The sequence below is a fragment of the Argopecten irradians genome, chromosome 14 (assembly GCF_041381155.1).
Source record: "Argopecten irradians isolate NY chromosome 14, Ai_NY, whole genome shotgun sequence".
Classification (NCBI taxonomy): Eukaryota; Metazoa; Mollusca; class Bivalvia; order Pectinida; family Pectinidae; genus Argopecten; species Argopecten irradians.
This window is the reverse complement of record NC_091147.1, coordinates 1,646,678-1,663,254: the sequence shown is the minus strand read 5'-3', so window position 1 is coordinate 1,663,254 and position 16,577 is coordinate 1,646,678. Positions and strand designations below refer to the sequence as shown.

The following is a 16,577-nucleotide window of genomic DNA, read 5'->3' as shown; positions in this document are numbered from 1 at the left end:
TATATTTTGATTTAGGTAGCCACTGGAATTGAGAACCGAGATTTAGTCGCCTTTTCCGATCATGCAATTAGGAAGAAGGCACAATTCTAACATTTTACTTGCAATGTAGGTGTTGCTTAATATTATCTCTTTCAACAAACTTAAATAGCTTAAAAACTTGCTTTAAACATGGAAAATCCAGATGATAATTGAATGACAGACAATAATATTCATTGAATGTGACCTCATTTATACACGTGACCCAGCAAATGTAACCCGAGGATCTAATAATCTTAATAAACATCAAGTTCAAGCTTTTAAATCTCTGAAAAATCCTTGTTTTTAGCAAAAATATTGATGTTTTTATCGCAAAAATAGACTAAACGCTTAACTAGGTCACTGTGACCTACTTTTTGAATTGTTCAACATTTTTCTGAACTGAACTTCACAAACCCAATATTTACAGGCAAAGTCTGCAAAAAAGTTATCTCTATTCGAATATTTGATAAATTAGGACTTAAACAATGAGAATGGGAATTTTCACTCTTTGACCTTTGACCTCTGAAATTACCATGAACGCAGAATAAATCGGATATTCTGAATAGCATACAAAATGCAGCTGACCCTAATGTATCTTCTTGCAAAACATATTTTTCTTATCACTGAGTGGCAGTGAAACGGCCAAAAGTGATACCCCTCCTTTAACATTTGTATTCACCTAATAGCCGGATTTTGCTGTCGGCCATGGCGACCTTTAAAAAACATACATATTAGACTTTAAATACTTTCATTGAGAAAATGGCCGTCATGGCCGTTAACAGCAAGATTCGGTTGGGGTTCCCGTTCTTAAATACCTTGTATTAGGTCATTATATTGGTTTACCAAATTTCATACCTGTATCACAGAGTGTACGATTCTACGAAAAAAAGAGGCTTAAGCCTTCGGACTATTATATGAACCCTTCTGAAGGTACAATATACAGTAATTTTGATTTTGCTCACATAACTAGGACATTTTACAACATTAATATGTATATCGGGGATACTCAATTGTTCATGAACAAATAAAAAGACAACACTTTTAAATAACAGTGGCTTCATCACATTTTATTAAGAAGAATTTTGCTAATAGCATATTTGAAAATAACAATGCAATAATGCTGATAATTTTTTTTTTCAGATAAAATTAAATGTTTGACAAAATAATATCCAACTTCACAAATTATTCTGTTGGGAGTTATCTCCCTTCTACATGCACATACTTTCTGTTACGGCCGGCCTTAAAATATTATTTAGTAGTTCATAAAACCTCTCAATATCATTTTCTAAACATTCTCTTGACAAAATTATATTAATGTTAATAGGTTTGGACATCAGTCATAGCCTATCTCAGTCCTCTCACTATAAGGTGGTATATACAAACAAACAAAACACGAACCCTTGTCTAATTACTGGTCCTTGAAATCATATTTCCTGTACAGTTAATCCTATTAACACATTATGTACATGCCCGTCCTGCCATAAATTCGCCATATTTACCGATCATTGTTTACACATGTTATCAGATTTGATTAGATAAAATTCAATTACAAAAAATGACCAGCATTATACAATAGTGTATTATAGTGCAATATGATGTAAATCGTTTTACAATTTTAAAAGTTATATCTTCATTGAAAGATATTCTCTATCAAAATTTATGTTTTCATATTTCTAACGATATTCAAGACATTTCATTAATAGTCAACATAATGCAGCATAATTTACGTTCAGACGAAGGAAAACGAAGGGAGGAAACTCTGCGATGCCTAAAACGTTTGATTGAATGATATTTGTGATATATGTTCCAACAATTATATATGGAAATTGGTCTTTAGCGAACAAAACTATCATTAAAGTGACGATATGTAAAATATGATTTTCTTATCGTTATTATATAAGGCTTACATTGATCAACGTACATATACCCGGTATAGGATAAATTAACATCAACATATATGGATAATCTTATCGGTTTGTACTATATCTGTACAATGCAGACTCGGTGTTCCCTTCTGAGTGAACTATCTGCAATTATGCTATACATATCATATGTTGGTTTACTCTGTTCACACATAATCATTAGATATTTGCCATTTTATCAATACTGATACATATGCCAGAACTCATCCTTTTTTAAAAATAATAAAAAAAAAAACACCTTTACAGATCGGCAGATTTCGGTGTTTAGGATGACATTTTGATGACAGTTTATGAAAATAATTAAATTTCCCTATGTACATTCCCACCTTAATATCATAAACAAATACACTTAGCATTAATAAAGAGATAGTAAAAGAAAAACATCACGTTACTGCAAATTTATTTTCGCGACATGTAATTTTCAGGAGTTTTGTAGTAAGTTTTAATGTATTCACAATTCTAGGCTTAGCTCGCTTAATTATTGTTAGAATATGTTTAAGTGACACGGAAGTAAAATAAAGTGGTTTAAATTAATAGTGAGGAGAACATGTAAACACCTAACATTTCAGGAGGTTTAAATTAATAGTGAGGAGAACATGTAAACACTTAACATTTCAGGAGGTTTAAATTAATAGTGAGGAGAACATGTAAACACCTAACATTTCAGGAGGTTTAAATTAATAGTGAGGAGAACATGTAAACACCTAACATTTCAGGAGGTTTAAATTAATAGTGAGGAGAACATGTAAACACCTAACATTTCAGGAGGTTTAAATTGATAGTGAGGAGAACAACTGTAAACACCTAACATTTCAGGAGGTTTAAATTATAGTGAGGAGAACATGTAAACACTTACATTTCAGGAGGTTTAAATTAATAGTGAGGAGAACATGTAAACACCTAACATTTCAGGAGGTTTACATTAATAGTGAGGAGAACATGTAAACACCTAACATTTCAGGAGGTTTAAATTAATAGTGAGGAGAACATGTAAACACCTAACATTTCAGGAGGTTTAAATTGATAGTGAGGAGAACATGTAAACACCTAACATTTCAGGAGGTTTAAATTGATAGTGAGGAGAACATGTAAACACCTAACATTTAATAGTGAGGAGAACATGTAAACACCTAACATTTCAGGAGGTTTAAATTGATAGTGAGGAGAACATGTAAACACCTAACATTTCAGGAGGTTTAAATTGATAGTGAGGAGAACATGTAAACACCTAACATTTCAGGAGGTTTAAATTGATAGTGAGGACATGTAACTAATTTCAGGAGGAAGGAGAACATGTAAACACCTAACATTTCAGGAGGTTTAAATTAATAGTGAGGAGAACATGTAAACACCTAACATTTCAGGAGGTTTAAATTAATAGTGAGGAGAACATGTAAACACCTAACATTTCAGGAGGTTTAAATTAATAGTGAGGAGAACATGTAAACATTAACATTTCAGGAGGTTTAAATTGATAGTGAGGAGAACATGTAAACACCTACATTTCAGGAGGTTTAATATATGAGAGACATGTAAACACTAACATTTCAGGAGGTTTAAATTGATAGTGAGGAGAACATGTAAACACCTAACATTTCAGGAGGTTTAAATTGATAGTGAGGAGAACATGTAAACACCTAACATTTCAGGAGGTTTAAATTGATAGTGAGGAGAACATGTAAACACCTAACATTTCAGGAGGTTTAAATTGATAGTGAGGAGAACATGTAAACACCTAACATTTCAGGAGGTTTAAATTGATAGTGAGGAGAACATGTAAACACCTAACATTTCAGGAGGTTTAAATTAATAGTGAGGAGAACATGTAAACACCTAACATTTCAGGAGGTTTAAATTGATAGTGAGGAGAACATGTAAACACCTAACATTTCAGGAGGTTTAAATTAATAGTGAGGAGAACATGTAAACACCTAACATTTCAGGAGGTTTAAATTGATAGTGAGGAGAACATGTAAACACCTAACATTTCAGGAGGTTTAAATTAATAGTGAGGAGAACAGTTTACATTTCAGGAGGTTTAAATTAATAGTGAGGAGAACATGTAAACACCTAACATTTCAGGAGGTTTAAATTAATAGTGAGGAGAACATGTAAACACCTAACATTTCAGGAGGTTTAAATTAATAGTGAGGAGAACATGTAAACACCTAACATTTCAGGAGGTTTAAATTGATAGTGAGGAGAACATGTAAACACCTAACATTTCAGGAGGTTTAAATTAATAGTGAGGAGAACATGTAAACACCTAACATTTCAGGAGGTTTAAATTGATAGTGAGGAGAACATGTAAACACCTAACATTTCAGGAGGTTTAAATTGATAGTGAGGAGAACATGTAAACACCTAACATTTCAGGAGGTTTAAATTGATAGTGAGGAGAACATGTAAACACCTAACATTTCAGGAGGTTTAAATTAATAGTGAGGAGAACATGTAAACACCTAACATTTCAGGAGGTTTAAATTAATAGTGAGGAGAACATGTAAACACCTAACATTTCAGGAGGTTTAAATTAATAGTGAGGAGAACATGTAAACACCTAACATTTCAGGAGGTTTAAATTAATAGTGAGGAGAACATGTAAACACCTAACATTTCAGGAGGTTTAAATTGATAGTGAGGAGAACATGTAAACACCTAACATTTCAGGAGGTTTAAATTATAGTGAGGAGAACATGTAAACACCTAACATTTCAGGAGGTTTAAATATGTGAGGAGAACATGTAAACACCTAACATTTCAGGAGGTTTAATTAGTGAGGAGAACATGTAAACACCTAACATTTCAGGAGGTTTAAATTATAGTGAGGAGAACATGTAAACACCTAACATTTCAGGAGGTTTAAATTATAGTGAGGAGAACATGTAAACACCTAACATTTCAGGAGGTTTAAATTAATAGTGAGTGAGAGAACATGTAAACACCTAACATTTCAGGAGGTTTAAATTAATAGTGAGGAGAACATGTAAACACCTAACATTTCAGGAGGTTTAAATTAATAGTGAGGAGAACATGTAAACACCTAACATTTCAGGAGGTTTAAATTAATAGTGAGGAGAACATGTAAACACCTAACATTTCAGGAGGTTTAAATTAATAGTGAGGAGAACATGTAAACACCTAACATTTCAGGAGGTTTAAATTAATAGTGAGGAGAACATGTAAACACCTAACATTTCAGGAGGTTTAAATTGATAGTGAGGAGAACATGTAAACACCTAACATTTCAGGAGGTTTAAATTAATAGTGAGGAGAACATGTAAACACCTAACATTTCAGGAGGTTTAAATTGATAGTGAGGAGAACATGTAAACACCTAACATTTCAGGAGGTTTAAATTAATAGTGAGGAGAACATGTAAACACCTAACATTTCAGGAGGTTTAAATTAATAGTGAGGAGAACATGTAAACACCTAACATTTCAGGAGGTTTAAATTATATAGTGAGGAGAACATGTAAACACCTAACATTTCAGGAGGTTTAAATTAATAGTGAGGAGAACATGTAAACACCTAACATTTCAGGAGGTTTAAATTGATAGTGAGGAGAACATGTAAACACCTAACATTTCAGGAGGTTTAAATTGATAGTGAGGAGAACATGTAAACACCTAACATTTCAGGAGGTTTAAATTAGATGTAGTGAGGAGAACATGTAAACACCTAACATTTCAGGAGGTTTAAATTAATAGTGAGGAGAACATGTAAACACCTAACATTTCAGGAGGTTTACATTAATAGTGAGGAGAACATGTAAACACCTAACATTTCAGGAGGTTTAAATTAATAGTGAGGAGAACATGTAAACACCTAACATTTCAGGAGGTTTAAATTAATAGTGAGGAGAACATGTAAACACCTAACATTTCAGGAGGTTTAAATTAATAGTGAGGAGAACATGTAAACACTTATCATTTCAGGAGGTTTAAATTAATAGTGAGGAGAACATGTAAACACCTAACATTTCAGGAGGTTTAAATTGATAGTGAGGAGAACATGTAAACACCTAACATTTCAGGAGGTTTAAATTAATAGTGAGGAGAACATGTAAACACCTAACATTTCAGGAGGTTTAAATAATAGTGAGGAGAACATGTAAACACCTAACATTTCAGGAGGTTTAAATTAATAGTGAGGAGAACATGTAAACACCTAACATTTCAGGAGGTTTAAATTAATAGTGAGGAGAACATGTAAACACCTAACATTTCAGGAGGTTTAAATTATAGTGAGGAGAACATGTAAACACCTAACATTTCAGGAGGTTTAAATTAATAGTGAGGAGAACATGTAAACACCTAACATTTCAGGAGGTTTAAATTGATAGTGAGGAGAACATGTAAACACCTAACATTTCAGGAGGTTTAAATTGATAGTGAGGAGAACATGTAAACACCTAACATTTCAGGAGGTTTAAATTTGAATAGTGAGGAGAACATGTAAACACCTAACATTTCAGGAGGTTTAAATTAATAGTGAGGAGAACATGTAAAACCTAACATTTCAGGAGGTTTAAATTGATAGTGAGGAGAACATGTAAACACCTAACATTTCAGGAGGTTTAAATTGATAGTGAGGAGAACATGTAAACACCTAACATTTCAGGAGGTTTAAATTGATAGTGAGGAGAACATGTAAACACTTAACATTTCAGGAGGTTTAAATTGATAGTGAGGAGAACATGTAAACACCTAACATTTCAGGAGGTTTAAATTAATAGTGAGGAGAACATGTAAACACCTAACATTTCAGGAGGTTTAAATTGATAGTGAGGAGAACATGTAAACACCTAACATTTCAGGAGGTTTAAATTGATAGTGAGGAGAACATGTAAACAAACGGGTTTAGTGAGGAGACATGTAAACACCTAACATTTCAGGAGGTTTAGGAAACATGTAAACATAATTTCAGATAGTGAGGAGAACATGTAAACACCTAACATTTCAGGAGGTTTAAATTATAGTGAGGAGAACATGTAAACACTAACATTTCAGGAGTTTAATTATTTGTAAACATTCAGGAGGTTTAAATTGATAGTGAGGAGAACATGTAAACACCTAACATTTCAGGAGGTTTAAATTGATAGTGAGGAGAACATGTAAACACCTAACATTTCAGGAGGTTTAAATTAATAGTGAGGAGAACATGTAAACACCTAACATTTCAGGAGGTTTAATTATAGTGAGGAGAACATGAACACTAACATTTATGAGGAGAACATGTAAACACCTAACATTTCAGGAGGTTTAAATTAATAGTGAGGAGAACATGTAAACACCTAACATTTCAGGAGGTTTAAATTGATAGTGAGGAGAACATGTAAACACCTAACATTTCAGGAGGTTTAAATTGATAGTGAGGAGAACATGTAAACACCTAACATTCCAGGAGGTTTAAATTAATAGTGAGGAGAACATGTAAACACCTTACATTTCAGGAGGTTTAAAGGTGCTGATGAATAATTAATTAGCGAGGGTTTTTCATCGACGGTTAAATAAAACACATCTTTATCACATTAATTCTATTTTATGTGAATTAAGTTAAGCATAAATAATAATGAAAGAGAAAAGGAAACACTCACCAGTGATGACAACAGCCCGTTATCACACGCGACTACACAAAAGACACACATGATGTCAGTGTCGTTAAGGACATTGACCTGCATCATAAAACAGTTCTGTCCTACAGGAACTCGAGCAAATACTGCAAATCAATGGTATCAATATTTAACGGAAATTATTATAATGGCTTCAAGAAAGTCTGCTGTTTGTAACCTAAACGTCGAGAGCAATTTTGACTCATTCGTGGGTTTAAGGGCAAACTGTGTTTATATTTAAAAGTAATCAAAAATATGAATAGATCAGTTCATGTGCCACAACTTTCGCAGACTTAGGAGAAATTATCCACGATATTTAAGCGGTTATTATCGCTTCCAATAATGGGCTACGTCATAGCAAAACTGAACGCTCTGTATCCGATAATAGATAGGAAAAGTAGTTTTTCCCTTAAAGATGCTCCACCGCTGACAAATGGTACTTTTTTCACTATCAAAAACAACAGCAGACGATTTAGTATTTTTCTTTAGTTACAAAAGTTACTTACTTTACACCATTATCAATATTTAAAAGTTTGAGCGTCTAATTTTACTTCAAGTTAAAAATATAACAAATAATTAATTGCATCCCGAAAAAAATCCGTGACACTATATCCTATATGGAATGAAGTACTGATTGCGCATGCACCAACGGCAAAATAAATTATTTTATATTATTTTTGTGTGAATTACACATATATATACACGATTAAGCACCAACTGTTGTTTAAATGATGAATATCATTTATTCTCTGTCGGCGGTGGAGCATCTTTAATGCAAATCTAATTTATCGATTAACTTTATACTGTATGACTTTCGTCTCTGTATGTAGTCTCCGAAGGAAGTGTTTGTATGTCAGTGATTGGTCAGTTTATTTCCCTTAAATTCATCCAGGTTATTATATTAACGATGGCATAGTCCAATGGTGGATATAACGAGAGTGCAGATGAGGAGGAGGTTACAGAGAGTAAAAAAGGTTTTACCTGTCAATGCTGTCTTTCTTGACATATTTTAACGTACCGTCTTGTCGACTCTCTAGGATCGCTATGTGTAAAACAATTGTCACATGTAGACAGGCGTGTTATTATATAAAGTGGCCGCTCCATCAATTTGGGACATCCCTATAATTGAGTTTCGGAGGGGACACGGATACATTAACTTATATTAGGGAGCTACCGAGCAGTAATCTGTATCAGGGTTGTGTCCATTACCAACAGACACAGATATACACAATAAAATGGTACCAGGATTTACCTCTCGCAGCATTAATAATCTTCTAAAGGACACTTTTTACTGCCGAAGCGGTGTCTGTATTGACAAGTTTTACAAAAAATGATCAGAGCTGTCTCATCGTCCAAAGTAATGAATCTAATGTTAGTGTAAACATCAACACCTCCACCAATCTGTCACCAAGCTCTGCCACACCGTCAAGGTTTGATGACGACCACAAGCAGAACTTAATCTTGCAAGTGTTTGGTCTGGTGCGTTTTATAGATTTGGGCTGGGACAGAATGGCTGGTACGGCGACGAGTTGATCAGGTGGCTCCACATGGAGAATGCTTACACTGTATAGTGGTAACCAGTGTCTGGAACTAGAAATAAGAAATGACTTATTTCTGAGGAGAGCGATATACACGCAACTGCGTCCCATTAAAGTGTCAAAAGTTGCACTTTTTCCCTATGACAAGCGGAATATTCGTTCTTTATTAATCTTGTATTGCCTTGGCTATCTATGTGAAATAAAAAAAAATTATTCCCACGTGGCAGAACCAAAATTTTGTAGTAAATATTGAAAAGACAAATTGAATGTGCACCCACATACATTGTATAAATAATACGGAAAGAGGTAAGAAAAAACCCACTAAAATCCTATATAAGCTGTGAAAATCAATAAACAGTATATGATCAAAAAGGATTTATTTTTTGAAAACCGATTTCACGGTAAGTCTATGCCTGTCATGTTTTTCGTTTGAAATACAAAACAAGATAGCAGACCTCATGTTATATTTTCACAAGATGGATAATCTTCACGGATGCCATTTTAAAACTCAGTGTTGAACGACTAGAATTGTTTACTTTATCTAACCTAGACTGTGACATATATTAAGTAACATGGTCTTTAATTTGTTGATTTAGGACCAAGTATCTTATCATAAGGTATATATGTTCAGGTCGACTACTGCGGTTTTCTTTCACAAACGTAGCACTGATCATGGCGTACATGTGTAGGCTACTTATCAGAAGGACCCCTTCAGGAGCAACACTCACGTTATCACAATTAAAAACTCCGTTTAACATAAACAGTTGCCACATTAACATGGTCGTTTATTACGAATTATTTGGATCTGTGTTCTTTATATTAGTTTTTTATAAACAAAGTAGACTTTACGATGGAACAAACCACTGATCAGAAAGACCCCTTCAGGAGGAACCCTCACGTTATCGCAATTAACAACTTCGTTTATCCTATCTAGACGTTTATTACGAATTATTTGGATCTGTGTTCTTTATATTAGGTTTTTATAAACAAAGTAGACTTTATTATGGAACAAACCACTGATCAGAAAAACCCTTCAGGAGGAACCCTCACGTTATCGCAATTAAAAACTTCGTTTAACCTAGCTAGATATATATTACGAATTATTTGGATCTGTGTTCTCTATATTTTATCACTGCTGGTTTTTTATCAACAATGTAAAACTTACGATGGAACTAGCCAAATGATCACCCTTCCGGAGCCACACTTACGTTTCTGATGTTTTTGTTTCGCTAGGGAGTCATCACTGAAATTGGACGTGTTATAAAGACGTCGATCGGAACTCGTCAGGACAAATGGGATTTCTTTTACATGACTTGCGATGTTATTTACCGCCAGTGATCATTGTTGGGGACTATTGCCGCCCGAGTAGTTCCCGTATAGCGCCATCAACCGACAGATTTATGTGTGGGTTGGACAGTCGTTATCATTGGAGGTGGTTGATTGTTGTAAGACTTGGGCCTTGACTTGGGTATCGAAGTTCTTGTGAGCAATACTTTACGATGGATTTTTTTTGGTTTACCTTAGTAAGTTTAACGTCCTATGATAGCTAAAGTCTTATTTGTTACGTAAATCAACCAGAAACAAACATGCGATTATCGTGGATGGTACATATTAATGTTCATTTAAAAAATACCAAAGTCATTATGGAACCGTAAGAATTATAAAACGATCATACCAAGCCTGAGCGACTTTATGAGCAAACAGTAACATATGGTTTTGTGTTTGCATATTTATCATGAGATATGTATTCACGAAAAGTTTTTATCAGAAATATCACTGACATATTTTGCCATAGTTTTAATATTATTTCAGATGTTCGCCTTTTTGTTTGGTTTTCTGTTGAAAGCGGTATGAGGTTATCTCAAGGACACTATGGCAAATAAGACAATTAAATTTCACTTTTTATGAAAAAGCTAAACATCGACATATCTTTTGTCATTAATAATATTTTCTTATTCATTTTTTTGTAAGAATAGCGGGGATAAGACGTACAAAGCAGTTATTGACGCATGAGTTTGTCATTAGTTTTAAGGATATGACCTATATACATATGCTTGTATTAACCTTTGTCCTGATTAGAAATCAGCTACTACTCAACCGACACCATGATAGGTTGTAAGGACGTTAGATATACAATAGTCATACACCTATCTTCTGTTGAGCGTTACTCCGAAACAAGTTCAAAAGTTCATGGATCATCTTTCACATACAGAGGAAATAGTATATAAACAATGTAAGTTTTTATAATTATAATTGTTTCACTGCATACTAATTACCTTGAGATTGCATTCACCACGTAACGTTACAACTAAAACATGTAATCTTATGTAATATACATAAACACCAAATATTTTACCACGATAGATATTACCACGTAACTGATCAATTTAAATATTGACGCACCCACTGTATACGTACATGTAGAAATTCGATATATTTAAACCTAAAGTAACGCATGAGGAACTATCAATTGGAAGTAAAAAACACGGGGGACAAATATTAATTCAAAAAAGAATAAATAGCTGATTTAGTTAAGTTTATGTATGGTTGAAATGTCGCTTTGCTTTTCGCTAGCGAGTACGATTTCCTACTTATTGCAGTATCGCACTGAAGCTAGCTTCTTATGCAGTGAAAGCAATATCTCATATCGTTTTGTGTAGATTTGAATTTCTCACGTTTATATGTGCAAATAGCATTTGGCTGTTTTTAATTAGTTAATCATCAGATACAATCATTTCAAGGTCAATAACTTCATTGTTATAATTTATTATTTGATTGTATACTCCCTAAATGTACAGTGTCAGGTTAAGTATATTCTCAAAGATTTTTTTGGTGGTGTTGAACTTGTCTAAATGTTTTTTTTTATTTCTAGGAGATACAATTTGTATCACTTTGATCTATAATTAGTTCACTTATGACATAACCTCTACGTCAAAACTTGGCAGGTGAGTTACCATAACCTACACTATCCGTTTACACACCGTGATAGTTCTTATCATACCCAGTGTAACGTGCAGTGTAAAACACATTCACAGTAAAGGTACATGTAAGATGGGGGACATGCTAGGTAAGTATCTAATTAGATTGAGCAACATAAACACTCTATATCATGTTTAGTAGTATCAGTTACACTATGTCAGTCAAATAGTAATGATTCTCTTAGTTGGTACCAAGTATGTACAGATGGAAACCATGGCCAATGTAGGACGTGAAAACAAAAGAAGTGACGAATCTTGAGTTTTAAATTTGGTTAAATCGACAAGCAATGTCCGTATATTGTCGTATATTATATAACTTAACTTAGTTTTGTATTTTATCGTTGTTGCATTGAACTTGTGAGTCAGACATGAAATGAAGAGTTGCCAAATAAATTCAAAATGTCAGATCGATGGATTAAAGGTTTTTCTATCAGATGGGGCAAGGTGTCATTTTACCTGTACTAAATAATGGACTGTAGAGTTATTATTACAGTTGCAGTATATATAGTGTGAAGACTTACGTTTTTATTTATTTCACGGTATCGGAGGTGACATTATAGTCCATGGGGTTTAACTTACATAACATGGAGGTTTCTAACACATAACACATATCCTAACTATATATTAATTTACTTTTATGTTTATCTGTAACACTTGTCACTCAATGGTGACAGGTCAGGGTCTATGTATTAACATTATTACATTCATTGTAACTTTCTTTAACAGAGTACGTTGTTCGAGGAGCTTTTTTCTCTATTCAAGCGAAGACAACAAAGGGCGAATATTATGTATATGAACAGAGATTTAAAAGGTGTGGGAAAACAATTGGATTATACAAATAGTATATCAATGTCGGTAAACTAAATAACAAAGAGGAAGTAGGTTAAAGTTAGATTTAATCTACGATGGCCAGTTTGAATAAAACACAAGCTCAAAATGCCGTCTTCTGTGAAATGTGCGAGATAAAGATCAATGTCAATTGGTACTGTGTTAACTGTGAACAATTCCTATGTGAGGTTTGTGGCTCTCTGCATACACGCACGAAACATACACGAGACTGTGAAGTTATTCCGAGGCATTTAAAAGAACTTAGAATTAAGAGAAACGTCATATTATCAGAACGAGAATGTTCGAACCATACGGGCGAATTTATCAAGTTCGTTTGTCAGAAGTGCAACAGTGCAGACCTTTGTTTCCGGTGTGTTTTAGAAAATCACAGTGATAAGGATGACCACGGGATTAAACTGATAGCAACTCCAGCCGACAAGAAAGCAAATGAACGGCTTCAGTACCAAGTGAAAGCGTTAAAAGATATTCTAAAAAGAAAAGCCGGTCAAGTTGAAACTCTGTTTCAAGAAACTAATTTGGAAATAGAACGGCGACAGCGAATTAAAGCGGATTTAAATGCTGCGGTACACGCGCGTGCAGAAGTTCTCCAACAGGAAGTGACGACAGCGGAGCAGAAAATGTTGCAGCGTGTTGATAAGCTATTTTCGGATAGTCAAACGCACCTCGAACATACGCTGGGACGATGTGGGAATGTTCGTATTGAGTTAGATAATATCAGAAGACAATTGGAGATGAAACAGGAAACAGACGATTTGAGTGATCTTCAAACACTCACAAAAGAAAACATCAGCAGATTCAAAACCACACATTTACCAGACCAACCTGATAGCAGTTTCAACTTTTCGCTGGTACCGAAAGGAACTGTTGACGACATTTTCGGAAACCTTTCCAATGATCCTGTCAAGCCAGAAACATCAATACGAGGGGGTAAACCCAATGTCTATAACGTAAATATCTCGGAATATATACAAACTCAGCACACCAAAGGGATAGGGAAGATCTGTCCTGTCATCAACCAGATGGCGTGGATCTTACGCTCAAACAAATGCGAGGTGGAGAAAATTGACAGAACTGGGAAATCGGTAAAACGATTGGAGACGCCATTCATTGTTCAGGATTTCACTGTGAGTGGGGATAAAGACATGGTCTTAACGGGAGATTCCACAGTTTGGACTCATGATCTCACTCTCGAAAAGTCACCTTTCACGAATATCAAGAACTTAAAACCCTTTTGTGTGCGAGGTATCACCATGGCAACCACACACGATGTTCTAGTCTGTGCCAATATGACAGGGGAGCGTAAAGGTAAAGTGGTGCGGTTAACGTTGACAGGGGAAGTCACCATGGAGATATGTGATGACTCGGAGGATTCTATCCTCTATGATCCGTATAGAGTAGCGTATAACTTCTTCAATGAGGACATCGCCCTCGCTTGTGGTAATAACGTACTGGTATACTCAAGCTCAGGAGAGTTAAAACTTAAGTGGAGCGGACTTCGGTCAGAGTTTAATCCGCACGGCATCACATACGACAACTACGGAAATATCTTAGTGAGCTGCTACAATAATAATTTAGTGTATATGTTGGAGGATGGACAAACGGACGGACACATTCTTCTGGATGGGGACAAACATAAAATGATAGTCAATCCTTGGGCTATAGCTGTGGATGTAACAGGACGGGTATGGTTGGCGGGGGCACAGGGCGCTATACACGTCATCAAATACATAGCTAGTTTTTAACATACAACACGTCATCAAATACACAGTTAGTTTACAAAATACAACACGTCATCAAATGCACAGCTAGTTTATAACATACAGCACGTCATCAAATACACAGCTAGTTTACAAAATACAACACGTCATCAAATACACAGCTAGGTTATAACATACAACACGTCATCAATTACACTGCTAATATATAACATACAACACGTCATCAAATACACAGCTAGTTTATAGCATACAACATGTCATCAAATATAAAGTTAATATATAACATACAGCACGTCATCAAATACACAGCTAGGTTATAACATACAACACGTCATCAAATACACAGCTAGGTTATAACATACAACACGTCATCAAATACACAGCTAATATATAACAACCAGCACGTCATCAAATACACAGCTAATATATAACATACAGAACTTCATCAAATACACAGCTAATATATAACATATAACACGTCATCAAATACACAGCTAATATATAACATACAGCACGTCATCAAATACACAGCTAGGTTATAACATACAGCACGTCATCAAATACACAGCTAGTTTACAAAATACAACACGTCATCAAATACACAGCTAGGTTATAACATACAACACGTCATCAAATACACTGCTAATATATAACATACAACACGTCATCAAATACACAGCTAATATATAACATACAGCACGTCATCAAATACACTGCTAATATATAACATACGGCACGTCATCAAATACACAGCTAGGTTATAACATACAACACGTCATCAAATACACAGCTAATATATAACATACAACACGTCATCAAATACATAGCTAGTTTTTAACATACAACACGTCATCAAATACACAGTTAGTTTACAAAATACAACACGTCATCAAATACACAGCTAGGTTATAATATACAACACGTCATGAAAAACACAGCTAGGTTATAACATACAACACGTCATCAAATACACAGCCAGGTTATAACATACAATAAATCATCAAATACACAGCTAGGTTATAACATACAACATGTCATCAAATACACACCTAGGTTATAACATACAACACGTCATCAAATACACAGCTAGGTTATAACATACAACACGTCATCAAATACACAGCTTGTTTATAACATACAACACGTCATCAAATACACAGCTAGGTTATAACATTGAACACGTCATCAAATACACAGCCAGGTTATAATATACAACAAGTCATCAAATACATAGCTAGGTTATAACATACAACACGTCATCAAATACACAGCTAGGTTATAACATACAACACGTCATCAAATACACAGCTAGTTTATAACATACAACACGTCATCAAATACACAGCTAGGTTATAACATACAACACGTCATCAAATACACAGCTAGGTTATAATATACAACACGTCATCAAATACACAGCTAGTTTATAACATACAGTACGTCATCAAATACACAGCTAGTTTATAACATACAACACGTCATGAAATGCATAGCTAGGTTATAACATACAACACGTCATCAAATACACAGCTAGGTTATATAATATACAACACGTCATCAAATACACAACTAGTTATAACATACAACACGTCATCAAATACACAGCTAGTTTATAACATACAACACGTCATCAAATACACAGCTAGGTTATAAGATACAACACGTCATCAAATACACAGCTAGGTTATAATATACAACACGTCATCAAATACACAGCTAGTTTATAACATACAACACGTCATCAAATACACAGCTAGGTTATAACATACAACACGTCATCAAATACACAGCTAGGTTATAACATACAACACGTCATCAAATACACAGCTAGGTTATAATATACAACACGTCATCAAATACACAGCTAGGTTATAACATACAACACGTCATCAAATACACAGCTAGGTTATAACATACAACAAGTCATCAAATACACA

The 16,577-nt window shown here is 34.4% G+C and overlaps 1 protein-coding gene across 1 annotated transcript; it reads left to right on the top strand.

The window, feature by feature from the left end:
- Window positions 1-12,105: 12,105 nt before the first annotated feature.
- On the top strand, window positions 12,106-16,183 carry LOC138307840 (uncharacterized). The gene is made up of 2 exons (XM_069248743.1): window positions 12,106-12,162; window positions 12,800-16,183. Exon 2 carries the CDS (start codon window positions 12,979-12,981, stop codon window positions 14,662-14,664), a length of 1,686 nt encoding a protein of 561 aa, XP_069104844.1. The 5' UTR covers window positions 12,106-12,162; window positions 12,800-12,978; the 3' UTR covers window positions 14,665-16,183.
- The last annotated feature ends 394 nt before the right edge of the window (window positions 16,184-16,577 follow it).